Genomic DNA, 12,613 nt, shown 5'->3' with positions numbered 1-12,613 from the left:
ATGCATTGTTCTTGCTATAATGAAACTCACCGCAGACACTTAAGGCCCTTGGGCCGGGACTTGGTGCTGTCAGTGTGGCTTCAGTGACTGCCAGGGGCCGCTCTGATGTCCTCAGCTCCCCTGTTGCAGTACTTGCATTATGGTTGCTTCCGGGTGACCGTGATCAGTAACGGGACAGTCATCTTCATGCCCCTGAAACTCAGACGGGGATCTACCACTTTATTCCAAATGTTCCTACTATGGTGGCTTACTCTGTGTTTGTTGTAGGTTTTTGGCGTCCACATGAACAAATGGAAACTGGACAAGAAGCTAGGGTGTGTGTGCCTTTCCCTTTATGGCATCTTCCTGTGTTTCTCCATCATGACAGAATTCAATGTTTTCACGTTTGTGAACTTGCCCATGTGCAGAGATCACTAACGCAGGCGGCAGACTGTCGGGAGAACTTCCCTCTTACCTGTGCAATACAACCCACGGCTGGCGTCTCCTGAACGCGGTGCACCTCCGAGTCGTGACGTAGAACCCGCTCACTGTTCATAGGACGTGGCCCCATCTCGCTCTGCCCTTTCCCCGACCCCCAACAACCTGGAGAAATCCTGCATCGATGTGAAGATTACTTTTGTCAATGTTCCTGTGATTTCCTCGCTCGGTTTTGAACAGTGTGACTGGGACTCTAGATGAACTGGCTGCTAACTGGCGTCAAGCCAGGCAAAACTGGTCTGCTACAATTCCTTCTTTTTTAAGTTATTTGATGGAAGACTAATCTAATTTATGACTTAAGACTATTGCTACAATGTGGAAGAGGGTACATCGGACAGGGGCTGATTTTCAAGGAGAATTGTTGGAATTTGTTTTATTCTTTTGTTGGGGAGAGGGTGTTTTTTATTTTGTTTTTGGTTTTTAGGTTTTTGGGAGGTTTTTTGCTTTGTTTTTTAATTGACGGAGATCAACGTCCTCTCTTGCATGTGGGTCTCCCGTAACAACCCAGAGGCCACAGGGCAGTGTAATTCGGGAACACAATTCAAGGTACTCAGCGTGTGAATGGATTTACTGCGCGTTAAAAGAAGATCGTCCAGGCAACAGAGGATGGCGTTTTATCGTAAATGATGGATCCTGTACAGGTGTGATGAGGAATGCAAGATAAACGTGGATTCAGAGGGTAAACACTGCTACCATTTTACTGCTAAGGCTGGAGTTTATTACTGGAGTGTTGATGGTATTTCCAAGCAATAGTTGGATCGCCAGCCCAGGAGCGCCGCCAAGGAGGGGTCCTGGGTTTAATGGTCTGCACGTGGAAATGGAAGGTCAGAACCTTCTCTGCTTCATCAGATTTCTTGTTTTGGGGGGATTCAGTAGTTCATGTCTTATTTCTTCCAAGAAGGACATAAGTACATGTTGGAACTTTTCTAAATGAGTTACAGACACTGGTTTCTTTAGAAGGAAAGAGGCATATTTTGCACAGACATAGATACTGAAGTCATAATTTGCCACTCTTTAAAGAATACACTGGACCTGGCCAGATATTTGTCTTCTTAAGCAGATGAACTTATCTGATAACGGATCATGTGGATTCATAACCCTCCTTTGGGAGGGAGGAAGACACAGAGAGAGATGGCACTTCTTAAAATGTGGGATATCTTCAATGCAGACTCACGGATCTTAAGTTATTGTGAAAGTTTGGCTATTCATTGTTCCAATATCCCTGCTAGATTTTGTATAATTCTGTATTAGTATGCAGGCAGATCCCACCCCATGAGAAACACCATCACGGCTTCATTTGTATGTATTGATACTGTGGATTCTTGCCAGTGCTGGCTCTTGTATTTACTTTAAGCACTGATCACTTCTGATTCATTTGGTATGGTTTTTCCTCTTTCTTGTATATGTTCTACTATGAAATGTATTAAGATACTACCAGCTAGGTGAATGTTTTTGTCTATGGTACAAACAGTGGCCAATATTGGTAGTAAAGGCGCAGCAAACCCTGTGTTAAAGAGAGGGGGGGAAGGGAGGAGGAAGACAAGCCTCCAAAAAACAAAACAGCCCGTTCACAGAGAGAACGCCAATTTTTATTCCGTTTGCACTTTGGAAGTGATTTTTTTCAGTTTAATTTTCTTTTGGCGTAACGTTATAAATGAAAATCCGTACAGCGTGTGGTTTCCATTCAGCTCGGCACCCCGTTTCGCTGTCAGGCTGCCCGTGGCGAGCCCTGCGCACGGCCGGGGGAGCGGGGCGCCCGGGCCCCGCGGGGACGAGGAGGCTCCGCAGCAGGTCACTGATGTGCCTGCGTCCTCGCTTTTCACTCCAGAAAACACTGATTTGCCCCGCGCGGGGCGGCCTGTGGCGGGGCGGCCTGTGGCGGGGCGGGGAGGCCTCCTCGCGCCCGTGCCCCCGGGAGCCTCTCGCGTCGGGAATCCTGCTGTACCTCCCACTGTTGGCTTTTCGTTGCTGTTGTTTCTTTTCTTTTGTCGTTGTTAGTGAGATTAATAATAATAATAACCACTGAAATGCCTAAAATACTTCCTTAAATCAAACAATGTTAGCAACAGCGTGGCACACTTCACTGCAGTCCACCCTGGAACGCACGGCTGTGCTGGCCTGGCCAGACACGGCTGTTCTGGGCAGTGTTTCCTTGCTGACAGAAGGGACAGATTTGGGGAAGAAAAACAAAAAAGAGAAGTTTCACATCAGGGCCTATTGTTACTTCTATTTTGAATATTTTTACTGCTGCTCCAATGGAGCCAGTTGGATCTATTTCTACGAAATAGCCACTACCTATCCCACGGCACAAAAACTGCGTGAGTATTTTCTTAGGAACTTTTCCTGTTGGTGTGCATTAAATACTGTAGTATACCGTAGCTTCGCATTGCGTGTAAAACCTGAAATAGTTTGTTTTGACGTGTGTTGTGCAAGAACGTTCTGCAAGTCGTCCGTCCTAAGCAGAAGCGAAGGTCCATCGAGCGGCCGTTACGGATTGATGCCGTATGGATTGATAGGCGCTTCCTGCACTGGCTGTTTCGGTGCAGTGTGCTTGTGGTTTGCAGCCAAATCGATGGGTGCGGACCTGGTTTGGAGTGGGATAGACCAGCTGAATGTGTGCATTCTTGGTTTTGTCTCCAAAAGAGAGAGCCTCTCAAGTTTGTGAGCACAATCCAAACCTGTGGAGGAGTCCCCAAAGCCAGAGACCGGAGCGAGTTTTGTCCCGTCTCGTGTGTGACGCGGCAGTTCCGTTGAAGCGCGTACCGATGTCTTTGCTGTGCCGAGCCCTATGGAGCCCCGAGTCTGAGCGGTGCTGTGCTCCCGACGGCGCCGCGGGGCCGGGCGGTCGGGGCCGGGGAGCCAGGGGGGGTCTGGACACGGCTGCCGCTCGCTGGCGTGTCATTCCTCCCAAGGCAAGGGGCAGCTTCACGCCTCAGGCCGCTCTGCTCCTTGGACCAGGCGGTTTGGTTTCCACTCCTGGCGGTGTCAGACGGTTCCTAATGAGCCTTTCAAAGGGAGGTTTAAGAGCCTTTTCCCTGGTGGAGAGCACTTCACTGCAGCTCTGACTTTGTGATCTACAGATGTGATCCCACACTAGTTTCGAATCTGTTTGACATGTGGGTGGCCTTGCTTTGCCAGGCAGAATGATAGGATAGAATATGATGTGGGGAGTTCTTAAGATATGCTGGGAAAACGGCTTTTGTCCCTACCAAAGGTGAACTTTATACATGCTTGTTTTGTTTCCTTTCTTTTTGCTGTGCCCCACTCTGGTGGATTGTTTCTGCGACGGGAACACCAACATGAGGTGGGTGCGCGGGAGGAGATTTTTGCTGGTACAATTTTGGGGTTTTTTGTGATGCTGCTTGCCTGCTTTGTTCTCAGCTTTCTGTCTTCAGCTGCGTTAATGAAATCAGTTAACATGCGTTGCATTTGTGATATTAGTGCTGGTTGTTAACGTTCAGATAGAGGTGTGACCTGCTCTTTTCTTGACAAAACAAATCAGGTAGAAGAGCAATCTAGTTTTAGAGAAACAACATTCAGTGTAGTTGGAGCAACCTGAGGGCAACATTTAATATCCTTGTCAGAACAGGAATTTTTATAGGCCTTTTCCAAATAACCATATTACTACTTGTCAGACAAAATGTAGAGTGGGTGTTTTGGACAGCTTTTTAGAAAACCGTAACTTTCTGCTGATTGACAAATGTTTCCTTTATCAAGAGTTTTTGGAAGCCCGAGTCCTTCCAGATGAAGCCTACGGTGATGCAGTAGTGTAAGGCTCATCTGTCTCAAGGTTGTGCCGCTGGAGCTTTAAATGTTTAAATACAAACATTAACAATCAATCTCAGTGGGCCATGCTTAGCTGGATTTAAATCTGCCTGTATTCATGATGTTTCACTTGATAAGTAGCCACTGTAAGTTAGTCTAAAACAGACTTAAATCCAGGTAAGAATGTCCATATTAGGTCTCTATGACTTTAACTTAGTCAGGTTCAAACTGGGCTTTTACAGAAAGCAGTGGACGTTTGCGTATTTGGGAGACCTCAGCCACTTCAGCTTTAAGGGTCTGCAGAGCCTGAGCGCTCTGCAGAGATGGACCGAGCGACTGCCGGGCTGAGGTGAGAGGGGCAGGGCTCTCGGTGTTCGCCGGCTGGAGCGCAGGGTGATCTCTGAAATCGTCGGCAAAGCCCAGGGAGTGTTTCTAGGGCCCAGGGTACGTGCTGGCAGCAGCGAGCCCTGGAAAGGGCTGCTGCACCTGGGTTTTGAACACCAATGAACCTTTTTGGTTTCTTATCTGAAAAGATAAGTGAATAACTATTAATACAACCAGGTAGCTTTAAGGGAATTTGCATTAATATTCTGTTAGCACTCAATCGCCTCAAATCTGAAGCATATTTCGTAAATGCATCTACTTCCACCCAGACTGCTCGGAGTTGTTTGGCCGAACCTCCAGAATCAGGCTTAGGTGAGGACAAACGTGTCCTTTTGGAGGAGTTTTCTGTGTTCATGGGAGAGCAACGAGGGAAGAAGTGGCTGTTTCGTTGTGCACCGGGGGCAGAGTCTGGCTGTGGAATCTGTCGTTCACTGCCCCGAGACCTAGGCCAGGTTATCCAGGTTTGGGAAGCATCTAACTTCAGGAAAGCTTCGAAAAAGCACAATTTGTTTAAAGCAACAGATTTTGTAATGTATTTATATACTTAAAATTACTTTATTGTGGTATATTTTAGGTAGGTTTTTGTTTTACTTTTTCTAGCAGCCTTGTAGAACAAGTTTTTAAATCTTCCACAGAACAACCTGACAGAAGTCTTGTCAATATGATCCTCATCTGCTGGGTAGGATTTGAATGGTGCTAAAAGTCAACATGATAACTATACAGCAACAATTTAATACAACCTTTTTATTGCCAGTTGAGGGAAAACGTGACCCTGTTTCACAGAACACCGGCCCCTGCGCAAGGGGCCCGGGGCATTTGCACCTTATCCCTGGCCTGATTCGATCCTGGCGCGCTCGGGCAGGCCCCGCTTGGGCAGGCTCCGCTCGGGCAGGCTCTGCTCAGGCAGGCCACGCTCGGGCAGGCTCTGCTCGGGCAGGCTCTGCTCGGGCAGGCTCTGCTCGGGCAGGCCCCGCTCGGGCAGGCCCCGCTCGGGCAGGCCCCGCTCGGGCAGGCTCTGCTCGGGCAGGCCCCGCTCGGGCAGGCCCCGCTCGGGCAGGCCACGCTCGGGCAGGCTCCGCTCGGGCAGGCTCCGCTCGGGCAGGCTCTGCTCGGGCAGGCTCTGCTCGGGCAGGCTCCGCTCGGGCGCGCCACGCTCGGGCAGGCTCCGCTCGGGCAGGCCACGCTCGGGCAGGCTCTGCTCGGGCAGGCTCTGCTCGGGCAGGCCACGCTCGGGCAGGCCCCGCTCGGGCAGGCTCTGCTCGGGAGGCCACGCTTGGGCAGGCTCTGCTCGGGAGGCCACGCTTGGGCAGGCTCTGCTCGGGCAGGCCACGCTCGGACAGGCTCTGCTCAGGCAGGCCCCGCTCGGGCGGGCCCCGCTCGGGCAGGCCCCGCTCGGGCAGGCCCCGCTCCGGCAGGCCCCGCTCGGGCAGGCTCTGCTCGGGCAGGCTCTGCTCGGGCAAGCTCTGCTCGGGCAAGCCGTGCTCAGGCAGCTCCGAAGCTGCAAGCCGGGAAATACCAGAGCCCACGCTTACCCTGGAGCTCATATCTTGTGCTGCCATATGTGAGTTAATTCCTTTGGTGTTCTCTTGCATTGCTGAAGTGTGCCCAGGGCTTGTGTCTTTTGAATTTGAGGATCCGGTTTGCTTTTGGAGGAGGTGGAAAAAGAATTTTGCATTGCCAGCTTTGAGCTAAGGTAGCACAGCAGGAGTCCTCTCCTGTGTCCCAGCTCCGTGCAGCTGCATCTGTGCACGTAAAGGTGGTGAAGTATGGAGGGTTCCCACCCAGGACACTTTGCTGCTGCTGCTGTTGATGACTCTTGAGCCAGCACTTAGAATTCGTTGTGAGTCATGTTACAAAACAATGCGTTTATATTGTGACTTTGAGTCCTGGTGCAGCTTGCGCGTAAATAGGATTATTTCTGGCAGAACTATGGTAATGAAAGGCAGTTTGTGGGACCTGGTCCTGTGTTTGTTACTTGTTGACTTCGCTTTGTTGAGGACAGCCTTTATTGAGAAACGTTGATTTTCTGTAGAGTGCTGCACTGTGCCTGTGGAAGCCAAACGCAGTCCCTAGCAGAGGGCAAACCTCCTTCTGGCTGCTACAGCCTTAGAGCTGCATCTTGGACTGTTCTTAGCAAACGTTAAAATAACAAGAACTAAGCTGTCTGGTAAGGGAAGAGGGGATTGGGGCTGGGGGAGTGCAAGGGAGAAGATAAACCCTGCAATACTGTAGTTTGTGATCATATGGATGCAGAGGGCTTGAGTTTTCCTCCTGCGGCCTGCAAGCACGGCGTGTGCCATCCCGCCGCGCGGGCACAGCTGTGCAGCCAGATGTGCTCTGGTGCAGCTGTGCCAGGTGTGCGGGGCCGCTGCCTCGTCCCGCTCTGCCGCACACCGCCCGCCCGGCAGAGCCGCCGCGGCACCGCGCGCCGGCGGGCTCGGGGCGGCGCGTGGGCGCTGCGGGACGGCGGCTCCTGGCGCGCAGCTGCTCCGGCGGGCGCGTCTCTCTGGGGCCTCGGGTGCTGTTTTCAGGAGGACTTCTGATGGAGATGAGATGTCGCTATGTGCCATTTTTTATTTCAAAACCAGGCATCCCTGCACACCCAACAGCCACCTGCTCGTTTCCTTGAGGCTTTATCTTGCTCGTTGTGTTGCAAGGGTTCAAGGTTTTGCTTGCAGCTGCTGTCTCGTAGCAGGATCCCTCTGGCTCTGGAGGCTGGCTTATGGCCGTAACACAACTCAGCACCGGGCCAGCGCAGATAGGATTCTTGATCCAGTGAGCTGATGGCAGGAAATGCAACCAGATCTTTGCCTGGCACACCAGTCTCAAACAACCAGACTCCAAAACAGTCTAAGCCTGCTGTCTGCCTTCAAAATGTCCCAAACCACTGAAATGACCCCTCGTTACACAGCACATGGGAAGACTTCTCATGGGATGTCTTTTCAGAGACTCTTCAGAGGCAAATTTGCACATATGAGAATACTTCATCTTAAGTGGCCTCAAAATGAATGAAACGGGTACAACCCTGCTCAGTTCCTGTTATGCAGAGACACTTATACAATAAATATAATTGGCCTGATTAAATGATTATAGATCTGACCTGGGCCTTTTCTGCTTTATGAAGCCAGATGATACTATACTGGTTTTACTGAGAGGCACAGTCATAAGTTCATATAATTCATTGGCAGATCTTTGGCATTATTTTTTTTAAATGTATGAATGTACATTTGTATTCCAGCAGCATATATGTGTGTGTGTGTGTGTGTGTATATATATATATATATATTTACACACTTCACCTAGTACATCCACTGTTGTATAAAGGAAGCCCTGCAGTAAGCGGCTGCCATCTGCATAGGAATAAAGCCCTGTCATGGCAACTGCTAAGATGCTATGTGTATCAGTATTTAAAATAGTCTTACATCTATTTATAAATGCAAGAGATGGTTACTAGTTTTTATTTGTTTCCACATTGTATTAGCAAGGTATTGTGAGCGATGCATGGCAGTTGCGTATCTATAATATAGCAGGTTAAAAGCTTGAACAGCTTATTGTTGTACATTCAGTAATATTTCCAATTGTAATTATTGTTAGTGATCTGAAATTCCAGTTGCATTTTCTGAACATGAAGACACCTTTAAGAACGAAAAAAGCACGTGTGAGACATTGAGGAGGTCGGGAAATTCTGCACTGAAGTATTTATACATTTAGTTTATTTATTGATGGTACACTGAGAGCTGAGCCCCTGGCTCAAGAAACATTCCCCGTGCTGGGAGGAGGTTCAGGAGCCCAATCTCAGGCTGAAGACAAGGGTGGGTTTTCCTGAGCCGGGGACCGAGCGGCCCGAGCCCCTGGAAGCATCGTGCTGTCCTTCTGAGGCCGCGTTGGTGTGAGACCTCTCGGATGCTTCGTGTAGCTTGTACCAGTAGAGAAGCTGACGGACGCTGAGAGACCCAGAGGTGCTTCTGCAGGGCTCGCCTCTTGGTCTGTAGGAGTAGACGTATATAAATAGCAAATACTCATTGCGCACTAATGTTTGTATATCACTGTCACAAGGTACCATTTGCAATAATTAAAATTCCCATTTCGTAAGATACCAACAGGTAGGGTTTGGTGGGTTTTATATAGTTTTTAATTTTCAGTAAGGAAGTAATGTTCTCCCGCGGGTTTTCCCAGCTCCCTGGAGCAGCAGGCGGCTCCGGTTCGGTGTGAGACCTCCCTCTGAACACACGTCGAACGCTGGAGGGTGCTCGGTGGAGCCGGCGTTCGGTGTCCCGGCCTTGTGGCGGGTGGTCACTGCTCACAGCAGACGAGGGTCTCTCCGCCTGGAACCCGCGGTGTCCCGGCCTTGTGGTGGGTGGTCACTGCTCACAGCAGACGAGGGTCTCCGCCTGGAACCCGCGGTGTCCCGGCCTTGTGGCGGGTGGTCACTGCTCACAGCAGACGAGGGTCTCCGCCTGGAACCCGCGGTGTCCCGGCCTTGTGGCGGGTGGTCACTGCTCACAGCAGACGAGGGTCTCCGCCTGGGAACCCGCGGTGTCCCGGCCTTGTGGCGGGTGGTCGCTGCTCACAGCAGACGAGGGTCTCCGCCTGGAACCCGCGGTGCAGCTGGCCCCGCTGCGCCCAAATGCGACGCTCCCTGTTCCTGTCCTGGCTTCCTCTGGGTCAGTGCATCTCTTGCAGGAGAATATATCACGTCCTTGCTGTCTGTGGGAACCGCACGGGGCTTCTTGTTGCGAAGTACAAGAGCAATGATGGAGTCATTTCACAGACAGGGTGTTGGGAGTGGAAAACTGTGTGTCATCAGCTCTTACGGACTTGGGGATTTTTCAGATTAGAGAAGTAAAAATGGGAAGACACAGGCAGATTGCGTAGAGTACCGTGTCAGCCTTTTGTAAAGGTCTGTGTCATGTTCAAAATCTGCATACCGTGAGCTTCCCCATCCTGTCCAGCACAGAGCTTGGCCGCATTTTCGTCTTTGATTCTCAGAAACAACACTTTTCTTGCAGTAATTCTCCCTGGCGAGTCAAGACCCACGTGTGCAATGTACAATCTGTATCTCAGACGTGTGTCGTGAGGTCGCACTGTGCTTGGGTCAAGGGAGCAGGCACAGAACTGGAACTGCAGTTCTCGAAAGAAGCCAAAGCAAGATGTTTGTGGAATAACTTTGTTTTGAAGGATTTTTTTGAGCTGGATGGCAGAAGCAAAGGACACGAGTAGGATTCTGTAGTTGCTCAGCAGTCACGTGGCATCACGAAGAGCTGCTCATTGTGTTACGGGGATACCGGCAGGTTTTGCGGGGGTTGCAGTTGTGCAGCGGTTTGCCCAAATACGCTTTGATCTTTACAACTCCTGTCCTCCTGATGAAAGGTTTTTCTTCCTGGTGAGAAATACCGCATCCCTTTATCAGGGACAGGGGGAGAGACGCCAAACAGCTTTGCAGGTATGCGCTTTATCTGTTAGGTGAACGGTTGCGTGACCGTCGGGTAGCGGTCTGCGTACCTGCGAGCTGAGCTGGCGGGCGGCAAACTTGGCTCGGTTGGAGATTTAGGGACAAATTTTACTTAATGTTCCCTTGAGGAATAGTTTGATTGACTTCACTGTCCTTGTAAAGCTGCAAATCATTACTGGGCCCTTAGCGCAAGCACCATTTGTAAGAGGTGCCTAAAGGAATGATAGGTCAGGTTCATCCTCACATTGAATGCTTTCAAGACCGAAACCAAACAAGGAAGATCCTTGTTGGGGTTTGGGGATTTTGGTTTGGTTGGGTCTGTGGTTTGGTTTCTGGTTTGTTCTGTTGTGTTTTCCCGGTCTGTTGAATCCTGTGCGGTTGGAGTCTCTGGTGAGCTCTGGGGTGTTGGGGTGTTCCTGTTGCTGAGCACCACTGGGGCCGCGGGGCCGTGCCGGAGGGCAGCGCCGGTGCTGCTCCGGGCTCCGGGCGCCTGGCCGCAGCCCGTGTGCCGAGCGGGCGCAGCCCGGCTCTGCGGGCGGTGGGAACTCGTGTGCTGATAAACCAGGCTTAGCTGGAACGGAGGCACGCAGGCCTGATACCCCAGGTATGCCGCCCGAGTTCCGGAGCGCTGCCCTCCTCCCCGGCTCGCCCAGCGGTGTCGTGGAGCCGCTGCCGTTAGCTCAGCGCTCCGTGGGCTCCCGTGGGCGCAGCCGCGTGGCCGGAGCCCCGGAGCCCGCGGCCCCGCTCGCGCCGTCGCCAGACCGTGGTGTAACCGGGATTATCTGAGCTGTGCGCTGTGGGTTCCCTGCTTCGCGGTGCAGCCGCGGCATCGGAGCTGCAGGAAGCACAGCAATAGAAGTGACTGGTGCGAGCACCTTCTGTGTGAGTTGGGATCAAAAGACTCTGGGTTCCCTTTCACTGAGTGGGAAGATTCTGTGATGCTTCTAACCCGAAAGAAGAAAAAGTAGGTGGAGCTGAGCACAGATGCGCATATCATGTACGCTCATTTACAGCCAGCCAGCAAACAAAGGATCGGTGGTTTCTAGTAATACAATTCTACTCAAAATAGCTTTTTATTAAGTCAACTTACAAGTGTTAAATGGTGGAGCCACAGACAAAACATTCGTTACCTTTTGAAATGAGTTACAATGGCTTTGTCATACTTGTACAAGTATTATAAGGTCAGTTCTTCTGTATGTTTTACAACCTGTTGTAGAATAGTCTTCTATGCATAGCTGTTCCACTTGACTGTGTAAGTTACAGATTTAACAGAAATGAAAGCATGCCTTTTTTCTCTGTTTGCTGGTAACCTATGGAATTAGAAACTTATATTTCCGTGTTTTTAATGTGTTATACTATAAACAAAATTCACAGCACTATTGTCTATGGAATATCAAGAAGTTTTATTAGAATGAATTACTTTAAATGTTTTGTTGTTTGATTTAATAATGTGTCAGACATCTACACTAAGGCAATACAATGTTTATCAATAAAAATCTCCTCTCTTTGTACTAACCGAACACTCAGGGTGTGCTTGGGCGCAGGAGCGGAGCACCCCTGCGGGTCACGGTCCCAGTGACTTGTTCACTTTTGGCGCAGTTCTGAGTACTTTGTACCACTTGTTTGACCTGTTTATTGAACTGGGCAGCGAAGGAAGAAGAAAAGACGGGTTTTGTACGTTGTGTTTGCCCCGCCGCTTGACGTGTGTTGGCTGCGAAGGTGCGTGCAGCACGGTGGGTCATGGAGAAGTGGGCTGGCTTGTGCGACCGTGTCTGAGTCCACACGGAAACAAACACCGAGGGAGTTCTAAATGTTATTGTGTAATGGGTCAGATTCCGCTCTGTTACACCAACAGACGTGGAATTACTGCACTGAGGTTGTTCTGTTCCAGACGAGGGGCAGCGGGAGCTGGTGGTCACTGCTCCAGCCGGAGGACTTTGTTCAGTCACCCACAGCTGTGCTTGTGAGATCCAGTCCCTCTGAAAGCATTTGTGGAGTAATATTTTCAGTAAAGCTTGGAATAATAATGTGGAGTTGCTGTGATTACAGCTCCGACGCAGCCAGTTCCCATCACGGAAAGCTGCAGAAAACCTTCTAGAGTAAAGCACCGGTTCTGCCTCCGTGCTCCGCAGCAGCTGGCGGAGACGGCAGCTCCCAGCCGGCCCGAGCGGCCCTGGCGCAGGACTCTCCCTGCTCTGCCGCCAGCAGGGGGACACCCCTGGGCTCCCCCCCGGGACACCTGCTGGGTGCGAGGGCTTGAGGTCCTTGCATGAGAAGACGTGTAACCGGGACTGGCTACCTCACCCAAAACACCTTTTCTTGCGTCTTTGTAAGAGGCGCTGCCAAATGCTCTCCTCCTTGCGAAGCTCCACGGCGCCCGCAGGAAGCAGCGCTATGTCGCAGGCTGAGGAGGTTATTTATTTACCCTTCTGCAGCACTGTCCGTGTGCAGAGAGTCCTGCGGTGCAGAAAAGGCACACGTGCTGATCCCGTGTCTGTGTCCGTGAGTACAGGGATGAGGTGCAACCTTGATGTT

The 12,613-nt window shown here is 50.8% G+C and overlaps 1 protein-coding gene and 1 long non-coding RNA gene across 2 annotated transcripts in view; both read left to right on the top strand.

Moving 5' to 3' along the window:
* The window catches only part of SLC24A3 (solute carrier family 24 member 3), a gene marked incomplete at its 5' end in the record, with an annotated part of 114,129 nt that extends 111,975 nt beyond the window's left edge, over positions 1–2,154 (top strand). Inside the window, one exon of the mRNA XM_082048462.1 lies at positions 268–2,154. Within this exon, the coding sequence (XP_081904588.1) occupies positions 268–417 (150 nt within the window). The 3' untranslated portion in view covers positions 418–2,154. The remainder of the gene's footprint in view (positions 1–267) is intronic.
* A 5,387-nt stretch (positions 2,155–7,541) lies between these two features.
* On the top strand, positions 7,542–12,172 carry LOC309437782. The gene is made up of 3 exons (XR_014183620.1): positions 7,542–8,941; positions 9,208–10,124; positions 10,311–12,172. It is a non-coding gene; the product is annotated as an uncharacterized lncRNA (long non-coding RNA).
* Positions 12,173–12,613: the final 441 nt, after the last annotated feature.

This window comes from Streptopelia decaocto, assembly GCF_964273445.1.
Source record: "Streptopelia decaocto genome assembly, chromosome: 3".
Classification (NCBI taxonomy): domain Eukaryota; kingdom Metazoa; phylum Chordata; class Aves; order Columbiformes; family Columbidae; genus Streptopelia; species Streptopelia decaocto.
The sequence above is the reverse complement of the archived record's forward strand: the minus strand, read 5'-3'. Positions and strand labels throughout refer to the sequence as shown.